Here is a 22,095-nt window from a genome sequence, read left to right on the forward strand (position 1 = left end):
CCCATTGCTACCACTAACTCAGAGCTAGCAACAATCCACACTGACGGCTGAATCCCAAAACCAAATCCATCTCCATCTCCAACAAAATTGAAACTGCTAACACGACCCTCACAAAAAAAAAACTACCTCATAGCACCCACCTCATGGACAACCCTAAGACTACTGCCATGGCAACCTCAAAACAGCTGCCACGACAAACACTGATTATCCACCATAGCCACAACAAATATTGACAATATACCCTAGCTACGACGACCAAAACCAAACCCAGCAACACTAGTGCCAACAGCCCACACCCCAGTCACAATAACCACTGCCACCACCCAAATGTAAAACAGTACCTAAATCCCACAATGACAAGTGATAACAACCCAATGATGAGAGAGCTAAGGAGTGATGGCAAAGAGGTAAGAGAGAGAGGAATGAATAACAAATAGAAAAAAATGATATAGATGTTGCTACGGGAACGTCTATATTTAGATGAAACAGTAGCATGTTGAAAAATATTTTGGAAAATGGCTCACCAGATGGAGGGGCTTTTGTGTATTTTTGTAAATGGTGTACTCTATTTACATTTTTTTAAAGACCTTTGCATGTTCTTAATTAGACAGGATAAAATAACTATCATCATCACATACTTTTTTTTACCACGAAATGTCAACGATGCTTTATAAAAATATAATAAACAGAAAGGTCTATGTGGCATGGACCAATGGCCATGTGGGCTTAACGCAATGAGTTTTGTTTGTTTCGTTTTTTTTTTTTTTTNAAATCCTGTTTTCTGTTTTGTATCAAGAAGAGATAATGGCATGTAAGTGAAATTGTGCAGAGCATGCAAGTCATTATATTCTTCCCATTTTGGGTTATGTTAATTATTTTAATATGAATAATACCATTTCTATATCCTTTCTCGTCCACATATGAGACGGATCATTTGAAAGAAGCTTGAAAGTTCCTGAGCATGAAAATAATGTCTTCCTTAAAAGTTTTATATAATTAAATAAGATTGAACATTGAAATTTCTGTTTAGACCCCAATGATTAATTAGCTAAATTATCAAATTATATTGGTGAAGTGATCCACTCTGACAATTAATTTTTCACTATAATTAAGCAATTAACAAATCAATAAGTAATATAAAAAGCACAATTAAACATTTGGTGATGAAGTGGAAAATCAAAGAAGAATATTTTTAATGGAGAAACCACTTTGGGGATCCAAAAAATCTTGAAGAAAATTCACTGAGATAAGAAGAATAGTTACAACGATATACTTACAAGAGTTCTGTACAATTAGACCCTTTATCGTAACATATTAAAATATTCTGCACTCCAAGATCTTTAAAGATTTTGTTGTAGTGAATCTCATTGAAAAAAGACAATGGTTTCAATCTCACAAGCTTCACTTTGGAATGGCAAGTAGAAGCAGTAAACAAATGTTGTTTTTTATGAAGCACAAATAAAAAAAAGGCACAAAGTTTTCTCTCTGAATAGCATAGGCCATGGCATTTTTTCCCCTTTATTGAAAACTTGTGCAAAGCATAGTTTATATAGTTGCACAAATAGGGTTTAAAAAGACGACATAAAACTTATTTGTAAATAGAGTAGGAAAGTAGATTTTTACGACCTCACTCAAGCGAGAGACATGCAAAACTCTTGGACATGCAAAACTCTCGGACCTTTAATGTTCCACTTAAGCAAGTTTACCATCTTGCTTGAGCACACCTCACACCGCACTTAATTGATCTTGACATTCGCTCAAGCAAACCTCTTTAGTAAGCATTCTTTGAATAGCTCTAAATATAAACTAAAAAACTAACTAGATTTTCAAATGGATAAAATTACATCAATAAATTTGAATTTATTACCATAAAATGTTATGGAATGGACCAACACTAAAATCCTAACACACACGATCTTAATTCATAGTGTAATCAATAAGCTTAGTGGCACAATTAAAAAAAAAAAAAATCCATAGTTGTTAATATAGCCTATTATAATCGGTTCATAAGAAAATAGTATCAATGATGAGTTTATGTGAAATTAAAAAAAATGATTACTTGTATGCTTAATGTGGATCATGACATATATAGAGAGCTAAGAGAGGTGATCAAAAGGATACTGTTATGGTGTTGATCACAAGTTCTTAGATATTTAAATTAGTGAATTTCTCTCTTTTGAAAAAAAAAAAAATCTCATAATAAATAAGTTCTTTAATCATAATAAGAAGATTCATTTATAATGATTCTTGATGGCATATTATGGATGCAAGATTTTAAAGAACATGTTTATCATTGTCATGTTTAAATTGATTGGTCTTTGAGTGAGCCGAGTTGAAATCATGCTTGGTCACCTTGACTTGATTCAAATTAGGTTGATTCTAATACAGTGTATGCAAACCGAGTAGATGACATAGAAATTTTATGTTTAATAACCGAGTAGATAACATCTCTTTCATATGAAGTACATACTCATTACTATGCTGATTTTTCATACAAGTAAGAGAGAGTTTTGTTTTGTGTTAAAGGAGTTGATGAGATGTGGAAAACGTTTAAAATATTTTTGGCTGTAAAACATTTTCTTGCGCTCAAAATTCATTTCTTGGTCAACTGAAAATATTTTTGGATTAATTAAAATTTTATATCAAATAAACACTTGAAAATATGAAAAACATTTTCTAACAAAACAAACACAATTTTATAAAATAAATTAAAAAAAAATTTGCAAGTAGAAGAACCATTAACTCCAAATCAAATGCATCTCCCTCCCTTTTCCACATGATAATTAGTGGAATTGTAGACTCAAATAATACTACCATTTTATTTTCATCACTTATTGCTTGTCACCTAAAAAAAAATTTGATGCGGCCCCACAACAGAAAGTAAAATAAAAATCTGCAGTTTTTTAATGCATGGCATGCCCCACTTCCCAAACAACAGAGCATGACCACGAGTCCAAATGGCCTCATATTCCCACCAGCGTTAGCTTTTCTTATACCCACAAGTATTTCCAGCACAGCAAAATGAAAAAGAAAAAGGAAAAAAAAAAAAAAAAAACACAAACAACAGGAACAAAATAACAGCAACCAAAGCAAAAAAAAAGAAAAAAAAGACAAAAAACAAAACAAAACAAAAGGTAGAACAAGAGCCCTCAAAATCAGAAAAGCAAAGAAAGACCTCAATCAAAAAGAAGTTCAATCAAACCCCAATTTTTTTTTTCGTTGCCTTTTCGCACTTCTCAAAGGGCATCACATAATGCAACAACAACGACAAAAACAGCAACACCAAACACCAAACACAACAACACCAAATTTCGCAAACCTTGAAGCAAACACTTTTTCACTTAAAAAAACCTTAATCATACCTTAACAATTCTCTAATCAGCACTGAGAAAGTGAGAATTTTTCCATGCTCATGTGGGTTTTTGAGTATTTTAAGGTTTGAGGTTATTTATTTTTCATCACCAAATCTAACAAACTCTGAAATCAACTGGGAAAAAAAAGAGAGAGACCAAACTCATCAATGGCTTCAAGTAGCAGAGCTACACACTCACACAGCAACAAAACCAACACCAGCAATAGCCAAGCTCAAAACATGAGGCTTCAACAAAGTGAGTCCACAATCCCCAAAGCCATTGCACAGTACACAGTGGATGCTCGTCTTCACGCTGTGTTTGAACAGTCTGGTGAGTCAGGTAAGTCCTTTGATTACTCTCAGTCCATTAGAACCGCAACAGACTCAGTTCCTGAGGAACAGATCACAACTTACTTGTCTAGAATCCAAAGGGGTGGTCATATCCAACCTTTTGGTTGTATGATTGCTGTAGACGAAGTTTCTTTCAGTGTAGTTGGTTATAGTGAAAACGCACGCGACATGCTTGTTCTTTTGCCTCAGTCAGTTCCCAGTTTAGAAAAGCCTGAGATTTTGACAATTGGGACTGATGTGAGGACGCTCTTCACGCCCTCCAGCTCTGTTTTGCTTGAGAAGGCGTTTGGAGCTAGGGAAATCACGTTGCTGAACCCGGTTTGGATTCTTTCCAAGAATTCTGGGAGGCCCTTTTACGCAATTTTGCATAGGATAGATGTTGGGATTGTGATTGATTTGGAACCTGCAAGGACTGAGGACCCAGCTCTGTCGATTGCCGGGGCAGTTCAGTCGCAGAAGCTGGCTGTCCGGGCGATCTCGCAGTTGCAGTCACTACCTGGTGGGGATGTTAAGTTGTTGTGTGATACTGTGGTGGAGAGTGTGAGGGAGCTTACTGGGTATGATAGGGTTATGGTGTATAAGTTCCATGAGGATGAGCATGGTGAGGTTGTGGCAGAGAGTAAGAGGCCGGATTTGGAGCCGTATATTGGGTTGCATTATCCGGCCACGGATATACCTCAGGCGTCGAGGTTTTTGTTTAGGCAGAATAGGGTTAGGATGATTGTGGATTGTCATGCCATGCCGGTTAGGGTGATTCAGGATGATAGGCTTATGCAGCCTTTGTGCTTGGTTGGTTCAACGCTTCGTGCTCCCCATGGCTGTCATGCTCAATATATGGCTAATATGGGCTCGATTGCCTCATTGGTAATGGCGGTTATTATCAATGGAAATGATGAGGAAGGAGGTGGTGGGCGGAGTGCAATGAGGTTATGGGGTTTGGTGGTTTGTCATCACACTTCTGCTAGGTGCATTCCATTCCCTCTTCGCTATGCTTGTGAGTTCTTAATGCAGGCTTTTGGACTTCAATTGAATATGGAGTTGCAATTGTCATCACAGATGTTGGAGAAACATGTTTTAAGGACGCAGACCCTCTTGTGTGATATGCTTCTTCGTGACTCACCTACTGGGATTGTTACTCAAAGCCCTAGTATTATGGACCTTGTAAAGTGTGATGGGGCAGCCCTCTACTATCAAGGGAAGTACTACCCTCTGGGTGTGACCCCAACTGAGGCCCAGATAAAGGACATAGTAGAGTGGTTGTTGGCTTTCCATGGAGATTCCACAGGTTTGAGCACAGACAGTTTGGGTGATGCTGGGTACGATGGAGCAGTCTCACTTGGAGATGCAGTTTGTGGAATGGCTGTTGCTTATATCACAAAAAGGGATTTCCTGTTCTGGTTCCGGTCCCACACTGCAAAAGAGGTCAAATGGGGTGGTGCAAAGCATCACCCTGAGGACAAGGATGATGGGCAGAGGATGCATCCGCGTTCTTCTTTCAAGGCATTTCTGGAAGTGGTAAAAAGCCGCAGCTTGCCATGGGAGAACGCAGAAATGGATGCAATCCACTCTCTGCAGCTTATTCTGCGAGACTCATTTAGAGATGCTGAGCCAAGCAATTCTAAGGCTGTTGTACATGCCCAGCTTGGGGACGTGGAGTTGCAAGGTATGGATGAACTCAGCTCGGTTGCAAGAGAAATGGTCAGGTTGATAGAGACTGCAACTGCTCCTATATTTGCTGTAGATGTTGATGGCTGTATAAATGGGTGGAATGCAAAGGTTGCAGAGTTGACAGGGCTCTCAGTTGAAGAAGCTATGGGGAAGTCTTTGGTTCGTGATCTTATTTATAAAGAATACAAAGAAACAGTAGACAAACTTCTTTCTCGAGCTTTAAGAGGTAGTCGATTCACACATAATGTCTTTGTTCCTGCCAATTTTAAAAGTTTAATAAGGGGGTTGTATTGGCATCCTGTAGAAATGTTTTGGTCCAGTTCATTCTGTATTGCATCAAAAGGCACAAAGAAAACCATTGATCTTAAAATAATTACAAAAAATGAGTTCTTTGCAGACAATAAAAGTTGCAAGTATGTTGCATTAATTTTGATTTTTTTTTTTTTGAATCTGAAGTGCATGTTGCGGATTAGATTTAAAGCAAGAAGTTGCTCACTTTCTCTATGTATGCTGTGATGGCTTCGTTTGAATGGGATGTCCTAAATCTCATCAGTTGACCATTATATGTTAGCTTGCCTCTTAAATTATTCTTCCCATTTGACAGAGTAAATTTGTAATCTGCCAAAAGTTTAGTTGTTGCTTGTGCTGTGTAAATATATTTGCATTATATCTGCAAGATATTAGGAGATTTGAGACCATCCCTTACTATAAGTAGGTTTTACTAAAAAGTTGAAGTTTCCACTATGTTCTCCTTAAAAAACCTAATGGATGCCCTATCATGCGGTTGCTGATCATGTTGCTAGCATCCTGACATGGAGAGTGGCATGATGTCCAATATACATAAGAAATGCCAACACAGTGACAAAACTAAAATAGACCTGAACATGATGTTGGTGTTCAAAAATGGATTCTTGTGCCAAAAAGAGAAAGAGAAAACCATTCATCTCCATGTTTTATGGGTTGGAATGTTAGAATCTTATTTGTACTATTGGTTTACAATATATTGATTAGTATCCGAGTTTAGAAGCAACCTTCTATCTGTTGATACATAATATTTAGTATTTGCCTTGGATGGGAGTTGGTTTTGATAACATTTTGTATATCACTTTAGTTTGATCAATGCAGGTGAAGAAGATAAGAATGTAGAGATAAAACTGAGGACATTTGGCCCTGAGCATCATAAGAAGGCTGTATTTGTGGTAGTCAATGCTTGCTCTAGCAAGGATTACACAAATAATATAGTAGGAGTTTGTTTTGTTGGTCAGGATGTTACTGGTCAAAAAGTGGTGATGGACAAGTTTATCAACATTCAAGGTGATTACAAGGCTATTGTTCATAGTCCCAATCCTTTGATCCCTCCCATATTTGCTTCAGATGATAATACGTGTTGCTCTGAGTGGAACACTGCTATGGAGAAGCTCACTGGGTGGGCCCGAGAGGACATTATAGGAAAAATGTTAGTTGGAGAGGTTTTTGGCAGTTGCTGTCGACTCAAGGGTCCAGATGCTTTGACAAAATTCATGATTGTCTTGCACAATGCAATTGGAGGGCAAGACACAGATAAGTTCCCATTTTCTTTCTTTGATCAGAATGGGAAATATGTACAGGCTCTTTTGACTGCAAACAAGAGGGTAAATATGGATGGCCAGGTTATTGGGGCCTTCTGCTTCTTGCAGATTGCTAGTCCTGAATTGCAGCAAGCTCTGAAAGTTCAGAGGCAACAGGAGAAGAAATGCTTTGCAAGAATGAAAGAGTTGGCTTACATTTGCCAGGAAGTAAAGAATCCTTTGAGTGGTATTCGCTTTGCTAACTCACTTTTGGAGGCTACAGACATGACCGAAGATCAAAGGCAATTTCTTGAGACTAGTGCTGCTTGTGAGAAGCAGATGTTGAAGATTATAAAGGATGTTGATCTGGAGAGTATTGAGGATGGGTGAGTTTTCCTTAAACAAATCACTTAAAACTATCAGTTTATGCAAAAGAAAATGTGATGCTTGTAGCAATATTTTTTGTCAATTGCCTATTAAAGTCTTACAATTTTATTTCGTATGCAATGTATACTAGTTGTAAGTTATTGACATCTCTGTATTGGCTTTACAGGGAATGTAAATCTAATGCGTCTTTCTGCCAATTATATGATATAGACAGCCAGATTGATATCATGTCGTTCCCTTCAACAGTAGCTTTTGTTCTAGATAAGCCAAAAATATATGACTGTATAGATGATGATATCCTTCATAGTACTGTAAATGTACTTAAAAAGTTTTGGGGATCTCAACAAATCTACCAATGTGGATCCAGGCTAAAGAAATGTGATTTTATCCAATTAACTTGATTATTTTCCCTGCTGGTTCCACAGATTGTGGTCCATAACCCTGTTTAAGGAGAAGAAACATCATAATTCCTATCTGTTAAAATGTATAATGGCTCTAAGAATTGCCAACACATGCTCAATTTGTAATTCTGATAATAATGATTTTTTCGCCTTGCTTCTCCTTTTCATTTCCTTTTCCATTTCTCATTTTAAGCTCTATAGAAATGATTTTGAAAGGCTGCATCCCAGAGTCATGCTTTTAGAGTCTCATTTTGGTTCATGACTTCGTTTAAAAGGTCCTTGATTGATGTGATAGTGTGCTATGATGTTGTTATTGATCCAAATCTATTGACTTCGAGTATCACTTGATTGCTGTTAGCTCATCAAAAACTATTTTGACTGGCTATGTGGAATTTCTGAATTATCATTTCACACACACACAAGTATTATTACTGGTGTTAATTATAAGCTTTCCTGCTAGGATATGTTAAAAGAGGAAAATCCACACAATGTTCATGCTGATAGAATAAATAATCAGTTCTTTTATTTTAAATTTGCTTTGTGTTTTTGGTGAATTCCATATTGTGCCCTTTGATTGAACATGATGCCTTTTATTTTTATCATGTCTTAATTCATTGCTACCACGTTTAAATTCGTGTTTGTCTTAACATCTCATCTGAACTTCAATGTTATTTTGTTAATGAGAAAGATATGACTTGAGTTTTTAATTTTATTTTATTTGGAATCAGTTCATTGGAGCTTGAGAAGGGAGAATTCTTTCTTGGGAGTGTCATAAATTCTGTTGTTAGCCAAGTAATGATGCTGCTGAGGGAAAAAAATTTGCAATTGATTCGTGATATTCCAGAAGAAATCAAATCATTGGCTGTTTATGGTGATCAAATAAGAATTCAACAGGTCCTAGCTGATTTTTTGTTGAATATGGTGCGTTATGCACCATCACCAGAAGGTTGGGTAGAGATTCATGTTCGTCCAAGCTTGAAGCAAATTTCTGATGTACAAACTCTTGTGCATACAGAATTCAGGTATGTTGGATTCCAATTCATTTTTACATTTTTTCTAGTTATACCATGATGGATTATTACCTATTTATTAGAAACGAATAATTCCTTTATTTTATTTTTCCCATAAAGTTGAGCTGGTCTCAATAATGTATATGTTTTGTCTGTGCGTGCACAAACATAATTTTGCTGGTTTTAATTAATGGTTGTCTAAATTTTGATTGCTGCTTCATCTCATTTTGTCCTTCAACACTCCTAACCATCAGTATACTCAGTTCTCAATAATATTTTGCGTTCTTTAAAAAAAAAAAAAAGAGCAAGTGTCATATTGGACTGATTCAAACAAGTTAACCATTCAATCAGATCTGAAGTAGTTGAGTCGTCATGTGAGTTTAACAAAATCATTTGACTAACACTTATCATGTAGGTGTTTTATGGTGGCAACTATTGGTCCTAGAATGGATTGTTGTTTGTACTATCTCTGTAAAATTTCACAATATGATGGTTTAAAGTTGTTAGTATTCCTCTTACCTATAACATGCTGAGGCTTTTCCTTAGTTGTCCTTATCAGTGCCAAAGAGGCTTGTGACTTGGGTTTTGTTGATATATGACATATCCTTACAGTTTTCTTGAGGTCTGGAAGGTTGACTACACTTTAAGCTGTCGTGTGAGGTTCTCTAACATAATCTTGAGGTCCTATGAAACTTAGATGCCCTCTTAGACTTGCTTGCATCATCAATTTTTTTATTTATGCTAATCCATCAACACTTTGTTGATTTGTTTGCCAACACTGAAATCCTGCTAAATACTGTTAAATGTTTGGGTTTTTTATTTTTAATAATTAAAAATGTTAGGGTTAGACTAACCAGTCAGAGTTGCATTCCTAATATATGATAATTTATTTTTTTGGGGTAGAATTTATCATGTAAATCTCTTAGAGCAGCAATTTTACAATCACGTTCTTTAAGCAAGTTAGTTGCTTGATATTTGGTGAATAAACTTGTGTTAGCATACTTATGATTCCCCTGTGCATTATGTTGGCATGGTCTTCTGATATGTGCTTTTGATTTAATTTCAATTATGGATTCCTTGTTAGCCAACTTCTTTTGTAAAAAAAGATTATATGGAAGTAATTTTTGATCACTTGCAAGTTGCTACTTATTTTATCTTTAAGTATATATATGTGTGTGTGTGGACATGGATCTTATTATTAATTTCTTTGATATTGATTCAACTAATATTGATTTTATTTATGAAGGATGGTAAGCCCTGGTGAAGGTCTTCCTCGTGAACTGGTTCAGGACATGTTTCATAGCAGTCGATGGTTGACTCAAGAAGGCCTAGGGCTGAGCATGTGTAGAAAGATTCTAAAGCTCATGAATGGTGAAGTCCAATATATCAGAGAGTCAGAAAGAAGTTACTTCTTAGTTATTCTAGAACTTCCTATGCCTCGTAGAGGCTTAAAGAGTATTGACTAAATTATTAGCATTAAAAAGAGGCCCCAAAATCAAAGCCTTTAAGTTTCAACCCGATATACTTCTTCTGGCATATACCCTTTGGATGGCTTCCATAACCTGGTTGGTTACAAGGATTACACTTGCACCAAAGTTCATTCAGCTGAGTATTGAATAAGATTAAGAACATGTCCTTCTACCCGCTTGGCATGTTACTCACATTGCTTTTAGGCAAACACCAGTCTCGACTTCCAAACACAGTTTCTACTTATATAAGATAGCTGATTGATTTCTATCTTGAGTGTGGTCTTAAGAAGATCTCTCAGATATAGTTATGTGCCAACCTTTGTTGCATGGTGTGCCACCATGTGTATTTATCACGTGAGCAAGTGCAAGCGGGTGCCATTCGAGATTGGTATTGAGGATTTCATGGAATTACGGCAAGATTGACTAGCATCTTTCTACTGCCATAAGCATGTGTTGTAGCAATTGTTTGTACTATATATCTTCCCAAGTTCCCAAAAATAAATGTAAAAATATTCTACTGCTTTTGGGTTACTCCTCCTAAATATAGTTTGTTGTATATCCTTTCTAATTGTGTAATAAAGCCAATAGTCCTGCTATAGTTAAATTTTTATGTTACAAGTTTTTTTTTTGTTTTTTTTTTTTTTTGTTTTTTTATGAGGGGGTTTATGTTACAAGTTGTGTGAATCTGATTAATATATGTATATGTTTTTGGTCCATTCGGTAGACAAGTCTATTTTTAACTCATGGTCTTGTCTACTTTATGAGTCACGGTTTGGCGAAGGCATCTCTTGAATAAAATTCCTTTGTCTCATCTCATGAATAAAAATCCCGTGTATCACTGCTAGTGTTCTAATTTATGTTTCATTAATCACAACTTCTCTTTTTTTTTTTTTTAGAAAAAAAAAATCAATTGAAGTTTAAAAAGAAAAAAAAAAAAATCAGACATATGACAGACTATGATTAATGAAGCATAAAGTAGATTATTAAAAATGGGATAGAAAATTTTTATTTGTATTTCATGCATTGTGTATTATTCTTCTCACAATGTGTGAATCTCACATGGCTATGGAGTCTACACATTGTAAAAGTGATGATGCATATATCAAATATATGAAATATTGNTTTTTATGTTACAAGTTTTTTTTTTTTTTTTTTTTTTGTTTTTTTATGAGGGGGGTTTATGTTACAAGTTGTGTGAATCTGATTAATATATGTATATGTTTTTGGTCCATTCGGTAGACAAGTCTATTTTTAACTCATGGTCTTGTCTACTTTATGAGTCACGGTTTGGCGAAGGCATCTCTTGAATAAAATTCCTTTGTCTCATCTCATGAATAAAAATCCCGTGTATCACTGCTAGTGTTCTAATTTATGTTTCATTAATCACAACTTCTCTTTTTTTTTTTTTTGAAAAAAAAAATCAATTGAAGTTTAAAAAGAAAAAAAAAAAAATCAGACATATGACAGACTATGATTAATGAAGCATAAAGTAGATTATTAAAAATGGGATAGAAAATTTTTATTTGTATTTCATGCATTGTGTATTATTCTTCTCACAATGTGTGAATCTCACATGGCTATGGAGTCTACACATTGTAAAAGTGATGATGCATATATCAAATATATGAAATATTGTATTGTTCCGTTTTGTTGTGTTTTTGGGGTATATTAGCAATGGATGCCAAGCAATATGTGAGATTTGGTGTCAAGAACATCTTTGAGCATTTGGGTGGTCCATTCAGTTTGCCGTTGATATTCTGCAGTCATTTTTCCCCCCATAAAGCCATTCTAAAAAAAATATGGTGGAAGGAAAAAAGCCCTTTCCAAGGTTAAACCTGGAGAGATTATTCCATAGTGTAGTAGGGCATGTGAAAAGGGACAATGAACGATCACCACCAATTTCCCCATCTCTCTAGATGGGGATGTTCCACTATCCTTTAACATTATGGTATGGATATGGTAGCTCTATCAGATAAAAAAGTGACCTATTATAAGTTTAAAGTTAGCTGACATGGTTTTGCAATTATTTTTTGGACTGTTGTCCAAGCTGCCAAAAAAGTTTGGTTCATTGGGATAAAGTGTACCCGGAGATATTAGTTTCAATAAAACATTTTAAAAATATGCTGAAGCACAAACTGTATAATTAATTGAAGATAATATACCTTTTAAAATTTATGTACCTTTTGAAATTGGGAATTGGATGTGACTGGCTGAAGCAATTTCAGAACTTGAATGGGTGATGAACTTTTAAGGTCAACTTTGCTAGTTCGGTCTGAGTTCAAAGATCATGGGTTTGAATTATTTTTGTGGGTATATGGTGGAGATAAGGATGCATTGCAATGCCATCTTATAGAGCTTATTAAGGGCTTTTCCTTTAAAAATGATAAACGCTCAGCCACAACATAATGGAAGTGTCACTTGTTTCCCTTATTAATGGCAAAAGTTATCCTCTTAGTTGGGAAAGAGAACTTTGAAGATTTGGTGCTACCTCTAGTTGTCTCTATCACACTCACAATTCTACTGTGCGTGCACGCCCTTAATTATGCTGTGCACGCAAACAAAGTTCCAGCGAGAATAACAAAGTTTGAGAGAAAGATAGAACCTTGTGTCTTGCTTTCAAGTTTCAACCGTGAAATCGAGAGTAAATTAGTAAAGTTCGGTTAACCTATACCTTTAAGCATTTATTAATAATCTATTTTAAAATTATTTTATAAGAAATTGAAAAAATTGTCAAAAAAAAATTTGACAACTTTTTTCATAAAATATTTTTTAAAATTGTTTACTAATGCATATTCTAAGGGCATACGTTAGTAAAACCCAATTAGTAATACAAGGTATATCAAAATTTGCACAATTGTTGATGTAGTATATTGTGATTGGAACATTACTTTTATTTGTGTCTACTATTAATATTATTTTTATTATGACAAATGTAGTTGTAAACTGGATTTAGGAAGGGAAACTAAGTACCAAAAAAAAAAAAATGAAAGAAAGAAAGAGAAGACACTGTTCTTAGGAGTTAGGGGGACAATTAATAGAGAGTCCAAGGTTAAGAACATAAAAAAGATAAACGAAGTCATATATTATATGTTTTCTATTTTGTTTGTTTTCACTTGCATTAATAAAGCCTGTGTGTATTGAACTTTGGCGTCTTGGTGAAGAGAGGTAACAAACAATTTCTTTTATCGTGGTCCTCCCAGTGTTTACTTATACCTAAAATGTCAACAAAGCCAGATGAATATGATCTAGACAGCTTCTAGATACAAGCAATTTGAATTCTTTCTGACATGCATGAACCTTCATGCGTATTAACTTCTCATGCCTAATTACATGATTACATCCATTATCTAGCAAAACTAATTGAATTTCCAGCTATACAAAAAACTAGAAGACCTGTATTTTTTTTTTTTTTTGATTGAAACCAAATAGGGGTGGCCTAAGTCAGTCCAAGGATCATGAGAATTAAGTAATTTAAGCCTAAAATTAAACAAAATTCATATAAATTTTTTGGGTAAATTACACAAGGTTTCATGAAATGTAACTATACCAAACTATGGACAAAATGATGCTCCACTTTTAGGTTTATATTTGTATAAATATGATAGATAAGTCCATGATTGACACTTTCTAATGGAATATTCTACTTTGAAAGAAATATCTTTGCTCAAACTATGAGGAGCGGGGAGAATGACATTCTCTTGAGTTATAGATAAAAAATATTTTTCTTAAAAACATTTGCTAAGGGAGATGAAAACGTCATTTTATCCATAATTTGGGGTTTGAGAAACTCTAGCACTGGTGTGTATATCATGGTGCATATGTATCATATGTAAGATTCGCCTTACAGTTGTGTTTTTTTTTCCTCTTACATTATTGTTTTATTTTGTTTTATTCATTATAATTTTTGAGAAAGAAAGAAAAATATAAACAAATAATCAAATAAGTGATTAAAAAGATAGAGAGGGATCAAATCGAGACTGTTGGGCTATGACCACAATATTATCAATTAACTATTAGTAGAGATATTTCTTTTTTTTTTTTGAGAATGACTATTAGTAGAGATAAAAAGTCACAATTTTATCTAATTGGAATAGGAACTACGTAACAATATGCTTAGTGATATAAATATTTTCATAATTATTAAGGTATTATATTCTATTCTCTTTTTAGGAGAGAATGAAAAAAAAAAGAATGTGGCTGAGTTAGATCACTGACTATAAAAATTTGAGATTAAATTGTTGTATTGAGGTAATATATTATAATTGATGCATTAAATATGAATTGTGTCTATATAAAAATAAAAATGATATTGCATTCATTATAATTAACACTTAAGTTTTGTTTAGAATTTGATTATTTTGCTTAAATTGAAATTTTTTTTATTAAAAATAAAAATTAATTAAAATAGTATAGTAAAATTTATTAATAGTTTCAAAAAATATAATAAAATTATAAATAATAATAAAAATAAATTAAATGGTAAATTAAATGGACAAAATTAATCATTGGAAAAGGCCACTTTAATAACAAATGGTTAACAAGAATTGCAAAACAAAAACCAGAATTTGCAGCCCAATAGAAGGGGATGAATAGTATAAGATCGGACAGATAGAGATGGAGTGGAAGTGTAAAAGACACAGGAGCGGAAATGAACCAATAGGAAGAGATTCTTACTTAAGAGAAAGTATAAAAAAAAAAGAAATTCCCAACTCTCACAACAGTTCCTGTGGCGGAAACGCGCCTCATATATTGGGACTATAGAAAAGAATCATGGAGCATTACTGGCTACGATTTTCCACGCGCTCCTTTATCACGTGGCTAAAACCATTCCCAATCTGTCTTTAGAATATAAATAATAACATCTGGTCTAAATAGTTTAGATTCAGATCATAATGATGACATAGAAAGAGAGGCACAGAGAGAGAGAGAGAGAGAGAGAGAGAGATGTAGAATGAGCAGAACCATAACCTAACAAAGAAGGAAGCTTTTGAAAGATAAAAAGGAACAGAGAGAGAGAGATAGAGAGCTAAAGTAGAGAACTCCTTGACCCCATCTCTACAGTTTTGGCAATTGACCAACACAGATTAGAGAGAGAGAGAGAGAGAGAGAGAGTGAGCGAGAGTCAGAGATAAGACATTTATAGAGAGAGAAAGAGATTCATAAATCTCCATATCTTATTAATTCCAACCCCATACTTGTTCATATCTCTGAAATTTATCAACTGGGTCATTTTCAGAAAAGAGAGAGAGAGAGGGGCACATGAATCTTCTAGATATGGTATCATTTTCCATTGTGGGTATGAAGTATTTCACTATTTCTTGAAATTTTATCAACTGGGTCTTGTTCAGAAAAAGAGTATGAGAGAAAGAGAGAGGCACACGAATCTTCTTGATACTGTGTTATTCCTAAGTGGGTGTTTCATAGTCTAAAGACAGAAACAGAGAAAACAAAAAGATTGCATTTTTATCACAAAATCACAACATGGGTACCCCACCAGCAGAGGAGCTTCTAAGGAAGATAGAGGAGCTAGAAGCAGGCCATGCCAATCTCAAAGAAGAGATGTCAAAGCTCATTCTCTCAGGGAATGAACAACAACACCACCACCATCACCACCACCACAACCACAATCAGCAGAGGTCGAACTCTGTGTCCCCACAGCGCTCTGGTCCACAGCGTAGGCGAGCTGGTGCTTCAGGATTGGACAGTGGAGCTGGAGGAGTGTGGAAGAAGGCTGGTTCAACGTCGTTTCGGCATTCGTCGCCGTTACAGAGAGAGAGCCGGAGCCGTGAGCCTACGAATGTGGATGTGAATGTGAATGTGAGTGGTGGTGGTGGTGGTGGTGGTGGTGGCGGCGCCGGCGTTGGTGGGCCATCAGCTGTGAATTTCACTGATAGGCAGTACTTGAATATATTGCAGTCAATGGGACAGTCTGTACATATATTTGATCTTACTGGTCGTATCATTTACTGGTCAGTGGTTTTAGTACTTTTTTTGGTTAATTAAATTCTCTATTGCACGTTCTTTTATTGGTCTTTTGGTCATTTGGGTAATGCTTTGTTTTGGCAGATTTTAATGGAATTTATTCGTTTGGGTATTGCTAGTTTTGAGAATGTTAGCAAAACTTAGGTACTGTTTTTTAGATTCCTCAATTTAAATTCAATCATGTGGTTGCGTTGACCAATGAACTACACTGTTGAATTTAAGCATTGGTTGAATAAAATTAGGGAACCAAAGTTAGAGCACCTAAGAAACTCTACCTAAGTTTTGCCATTTTCTTTTTCTTGTGTTTCAGTGTGTGTTTGGTTTTATGTTGTTTTGAGTTTTAATTGGGTGGTTGTTTGATTGCAATGCTTGCTGGAACTGTAGATTGATGATGTGTTTATTGGAATTGAGAATTTGGGATTGACTCTGGGTTGTGATTCTGAAATTGGGTTGGTACTAATGACAAACTCTGAACTTGAAATTGCATTTTAGCTACTTAATGAATGTATTTTTACATTGATATGTTATTTGTCTTATTGACTATATGAATAACAGCTTGGTTTACTTAATTTTCCACTTTGGTCTTTTTGTGAATGTTCAATTTTGGCAGGAACCGAACTGCTGAGAATCTATATGGTTATTCTGCAGCGGAAGCCCTAGGCCAGGATGCCGTTGAACTTCTAATTGATCCCCAGAACTATGCTGTGGCAAATAATATAGTACATCGGGTCTCCATGGGAGAGAGCTGGACTGGGCAGATTCCTGTCAAGAATAAGACGGGGGAGACTTTTTTAGCTGTTGCAACCAACACTCCGTTCTATGACGATGATGGTACTTTGGTTGGGATTATTTGTGTATCAAGTGATTCACGGCCCTTTCAAGAAATGAGGGTTCCATTGACAGGTGTGAAGCACCCAGAACCAGATTCTAGTTATGGTCGTCCCAGAAGTGGTGTCTCAATCACAAATAAACTTGGTCTTGATCCTCAGCAGCCTCTGCAATCTGCAATTGCATCAAAAATTTCAAATCTGGTTAGTGTTTTTGTTTTCTCATTTTCCTGTGTTTTATTATAGTGTGGCATTTCTTGAATGTTAAACCACCAAAACAGGCAACCAAGGTGAGCAACAAAGTTAAGTCAAGAATTCGGACGGGAGAGAATAACATTGATCATGAAGGTGGGAGTGGCGATAGTCATCATTCTGATCATGCTTTCTCAGACACAGTTCTCTCTGACCATAGGGAGGATGCAACTTCAAGTGGAGCTAGCACACCCAGAGGAGATATACCTCCATCTCCTTTTGGTGTATTTTCTCATGGTGATGAGAAGTGGCCCGGAAAACCCTCCAGAGATTCTGGTGATGAGAGTGAAGGGAAACCTACCCTTCACAAGATCATAACCTCAAAGGCAGAAGGATGGATGGGTAAGAAAGGGATATCATGGCCATGGAAAGGGAATGATCGAGAAGGTTCAGATGCAAGGACTGCCCGTTTTGCCTGGCCCTGGTTGCATAATGATCAAGAGAATGAATCAGTTCATCAGAAGACTTCCTCTTCTGGGCCAAAACCAGAATGCCAGGCAAGTGAAAGTAACCGGCCTGGCAATAACGAGGCATCAGGGTCCTGGTCCTCATTTAATGTTAACAGTACAAGCAGTGCCAGTAGCTGTGGAAGTACCAGCAGTACTGTAAATAAGGTTGACTTGGATACTGACTGCTTTGACTATGAAATCTTGTGGGAGGACTTGACAATTGGAGAACAAATTGGGCAAGGTAATTTTATGTTTGTGAACAGTATATTCTTGCCATTTAAGTTAATGATGGTAAAGCATGTGACTGAATGGCAAGAATGTCAATGAGTGTAAGCAGTTACCCATTATTGATCTTTCCTATTTTTCCTTTGAATTCATGCTTCTTTGTCCATAAAATATGTACCATGATATATTGCTTGGTCCCATACCAATCTGATTTTTTTATTTATTTTTTACTGAATTTTCTTCTTCTGCAGGTTCTTGCGGAACTGTATATCATGGTCTGTGGTATGGATCAGTATGTTCCTTGTTCTCTAGCTTTAGTTAACTTCAATTTCATGTGGATGCATAAATACAAAACATGATTCCAATTATTTGAGATGAGATGCTGCAGCATTGACTTCTAAATAGGCAAGTCCAGGGCTTGTGTCCATAGGTTATGCATTGAGATTTCACCTCTGCATGTCATGCACATGAGGATACAGTGTTACATTAAATGTGGGTTACTAGACGCCACTATTCTACTCCTATAAACTGATGATGCAGTTGCATGAACTCAGATATTTTTTCCTGTTTTAATTACAAAAACAAGAAGCACAGTTGTGACTTGTCATCTTTGTGTGGTTGAAATTGTATCCATGTTATTGCAGGATGTTGCAGTCAAGGTATTCTCCAAGCAAGAATATTCAGATGAGATATTGGTTTCCTTTAGACAAGAGGTTGGTTTTCTAGTTATCTTGTTATCATAGTTGCTCATGTAATTGGGACAAAGTCATAAATGACATATTTTCTGGCCTCTTGTTCATATATAGAGCATTCTCCATATCTGGATTCTTCTTTGGTTTGTAACTTTTACACACCCACCCATATGCATGTCACATTTTTTCCATTTTTGGTGAGTACATTTTTGTTGAAGACTGATGTCAAGATATGGTTTTTTGCTCTCAAGGTATCTCTTATGAAAAGACTTAGACATCCAAACGTTTTACTCTTTATGGGAGCAGTAACCTCTGCTCAACGTCTCTGCATTGTTACAGAGTTCCTCCCACGGTTCATCCTCAACTTCTCCTTTCAAAATACTATATTACAAATCTTCTGATTCATATTTCTCATGTTCATCCATGTAACTATACCCATATTAATTTGGAAGTTTTCAAGAATGTTGTATGTGCTGAAGGATATTTCTTGTATATATATATATATATATTCTATCAATGCAGTGGAAGTTTATTTCGCTTACTACAAAGGAATACATCCAAACTAGATTGGAGACGGCGTGTTCATATGGCTTTGGATATAGTGAGTTTTGAGTACTTTCTTGGTTTTTCATTTTTCTTATTTTTAAATAGTGAAGATCTCTACGTATGTTGGGCATAGTGGATGTGTTGGTTTGCGTCTGTTTTGTGCTATTGCTTTAATTTTTCAGTGATCCCTTTTGTGGTGTTCTCAAGCATTCTGTTTGCATTGTTACTTTTATTCTAGATTTGGGTTGCATGAATTTGTGTGCACAAGCTGGTCTACAGTCTTGTATTATCTTCTCCTTAGTGATTTATTGACTGTTACATTGTCTAATCCTTCTACAGGCTCGTGGTATGAATTATCTTCATCATTGCAACCCACCAATCATTCATCGAGATTTGAAGTCTTCAAATCTTTTAGTTGATAAGAACTGGACTGTGAAGGTCTGCCTTCTATTATGGTGTATATAATATATATATATATATATATATTTTTCTTTCCCTATCAAGGCAAAGCATAATCTCATCGGTTGTCATCTGAACAGGTTGGTGATTTTGGTCTGTCGCGTCTCAAGCATGAAACATATCTCACAACTAAGACTGGGAAGGGAACGGTATGAGGCTATGAGCTAGCACTGAGCAATTTTTTCTTTATGGGTTATATCAATCTAGTCCTTCTAAACTATCTTGCATGAATCTCCATAGAAATTTTCTGTTGACCTGCATTCTACTTTTTTCATGTTTTGTAGCCTCAATGGATGGCACCTGAAGTTCTTCGTAATGAACCTTCAGATGAGAAGTATGTTATGATCTCTAAGCTGGGTCAACATTTAACTTGACTTTGAATCTTGCCATTGAAGTGTTTCTTTTCTTCTCTTGAATCTCCAAAATTAAACGTACATTTCTTGATGCCTTAATTTTGGATACATTTAGGTCTGATGTGTACAGCTATGGGGTTATATTGTGGGAACTTGCCACTGAGAAGATCCCATGGGATAATCTCAACTCAATGCAGGTATTGTTTTCATTTAGAAAATATCAGGACATTCTATCCAAGAAAAAAAAGAAAAAAGAAAAAACCACTTTTCAAATTCTTATGCTAGGTAAATATTGTGTTTAGAGTATATTCGTCTGTTTTATCTGTGAAAGAATCTTTTTTCACGTGACCAAACTGGTTGTGACAAATTAAATTCCTCAGCACTCAAAAGTATATAAATTTCCTGGCAATAAGTGAAAATTGTGTTCTCCGTTGGGTTTTTTATATGGCATTTCTAAACAACAAGAATGTGCTGCACATATGAGCAACTTCTTTAGGATACTTGCAGGTGATTGGAGCTGTAGGGTTCATGAACCAACGGTTAGAGATTCCTACGGATGTGGATCCACAGTGGGCTTCTATAATTGAAAGCTGCTGGCACAGGTGTTTATTCTTTTTATGCTTGTCACTTTGTCTGATTTTGATTACCTAGAGCCACAAAAAAGGTCATACCCAATGCACAAGGCTTTCTATCTTTTGTGGGGTCTAGGTGAGGTGATTGGTAGGTAGCCTTATGCCCAATTTTGGAGAGCTAATTCTTTTATCTAGAGCCATAAATAAACTTTAATCATAAGCAATGGTACCCTTCAAAAGAATCACTTGGATTAAATTGACATTTAGATCAACGTCTGAATAGATGCTTGTGCATACTTTTATGTAAACTACCGGACATGCCACTCTATAGTCTATCCATTCGCTTAATATTATTTGATGATTTCTTTTTTAGCTGAAATTTGCTTCATAGCCTCTGAATGTGTTCATGCATGACAAGAAGCTATGACCCTTAGAGCTAAATAAATGATTCATATAACTGGAGCACAAAATATTTGGATTGGGTTTCTACTAGTGAGTTTTACGTATCTTATGTATCCTATTCAACTTTAAAAGGTCATGTCAGATGCTTGGTTTTTCAATGGTCAATTAGTTTGGCATGTTTGGGTTAGGATGTTATGGATTATGATAGGAATATGATTTTGACAATGATCAAAGCAGTTGTTTTCTTCTTAACCTCATTTTCTATAGTTTTTATTTATTAAAACATTTTTTTTTATCATTATCAACTTGCAAATCTGGGGAACATGCTGATCTAAAACTTTGTCAAAATCAGTGATCCAGCAAGCCGACCAACATTCCAGGAACTGTTGGAAAGGCTAAGAGAATTACAGAGACAATATGCCCTTCAATTCCAGGCAGCCCGTTCTGCAGCTGGAGATGGCGCTCAGTAGGAATTGTAGACCCAATTCATCGTGGCTTTGGATTTCATGTGCAATATTGACACCTGTGGCATTTTTTCACAAATATTTGCCCCCATTATTGGCGAGCATGTGGTGACCACAGATTGCCTTGATCAGTCCGTGGCTTTCGAACCACAAAGTTGAAAGTCAAATCCATCCTTGCTTACCACTAGGCCAGATGAAGAGTAAAACAAAAGGAGAAAAGAGTGGCTGTCGTTCATGTGAGCTACCTAATTTTGGTGGTGATATGGGTTGATTATGTGATGCTTGTCTATTTACATGACATCATAAAGAAATCTTCATAATGCTGTGTAGTGGGAATCATGTTGGTTGGTATATGTCACCCAACTTGTGGTTTTATATGGAGAAATGTCAGGACCACTTAAACAGAAGTTGTACAAAAGAAACACAATTTTATATTTGAGTAAATAGAGTGCCATCAATTACTTTCTTCACTTGTATGATTACTAGTTTAGATCTTGTTGGGTCTCTGTTTTGCCACCTCACTGTTTAAAGGGTGAATTAGCTGCCTTGTCGTCTTGAATCAACAGAAGCTTTTGGCTTTGGCCAGATGGAATAGCATAGATGGGCATGCATGATTCCTTCCAGAGTCAGCTTTTACGTTTTACCGTCATGGTTGTCGAAATCGCGATCTGGATCGTAGAATTGCAC

General features: G+C 35.7%; 2 protein-coding genes across 3 annotated transcripts; both read left to right on the forward strand.

Annotated features, from left to right (window-relative positions):
- Positions 1-3,105: 3,105 nt before the first annotated feature.
- On the forward strand, positions 3,106-10,795 carry LOC111989006 (phytochrome B). The gene is made up of 4 exons (XM_024020805.2): positions 3,106-5,597; positions 6,497-7,304; positions 8,435-8,728; positions 9,963-10,795. Exons 1-4 carry the CDS (start codon positions 3,521-3,523, stop codon positions 10,180-10,182), a joined length of 3,399 nt encoding a protein of 1,132 aa, XP_023876573.1. The 5' UTR covers positions 3,106-3,520; the 3' UTR covers positions 10,183-10,795.
- A 4,274-nt stretch (positions 10,796-15,069) lies between these two features.
- On the forward strand, positions 15,070-21,878 carry LOC111989009 (uncharacterized). Of its 2 annotated transcripts, XM_024020808.2 has the most exons (13): positions 15,070-16,154; positions 16,778-17,198; positions 17,276-17,936; positions 18,172-18,212; positions 18,565-18,633; positions 18,864-18,964; positions 19,135-19,213; positions 19,498-19,596; positions 19,698-19,766; positions 19,902-19,951; positions 20,086-20,167; positions 20,478-20,572; positions 21,297-21,878. In XM_024020808.2, exons 1-13 carry the CDS (start codon positions 15,667-15,669, stop codon positions 21,412-21,414), a joined length of 2,373 nt encoding a protein of 790 aa, XP_023876576.1. In that variant the 5' UTR covers positions 15,070-15,666; the 3' UTR covers positions 21,415-21,878. The 2 variants fall into 2 exon arrangements, with proteins under 2 accessions (XP_023876576.1, XP_065626341.1); XM_065770269.1 differs by lacking the exon at positions 21,297-21,878 and having other exon boundaries at positions 20,467-20,572.
- Positions 21,879-22,095: the final 217 nt, after the last annotated feature.

Source organism: Quercus suber, unplaced genomic scaffold, assembly GCF_002906115.3.
Source record: "Quercus suber isolate HL8 unplaced genomic scaffold, Cork oak 2.0 scaffold_29, whole genome shotgun sequence".
Lineage (NCBI taxonomy): Eukaryota > Viridiplantae > Streptophyta > Magnoliopsida > Fagales > Fagaceae > Quercus > Quercus suber.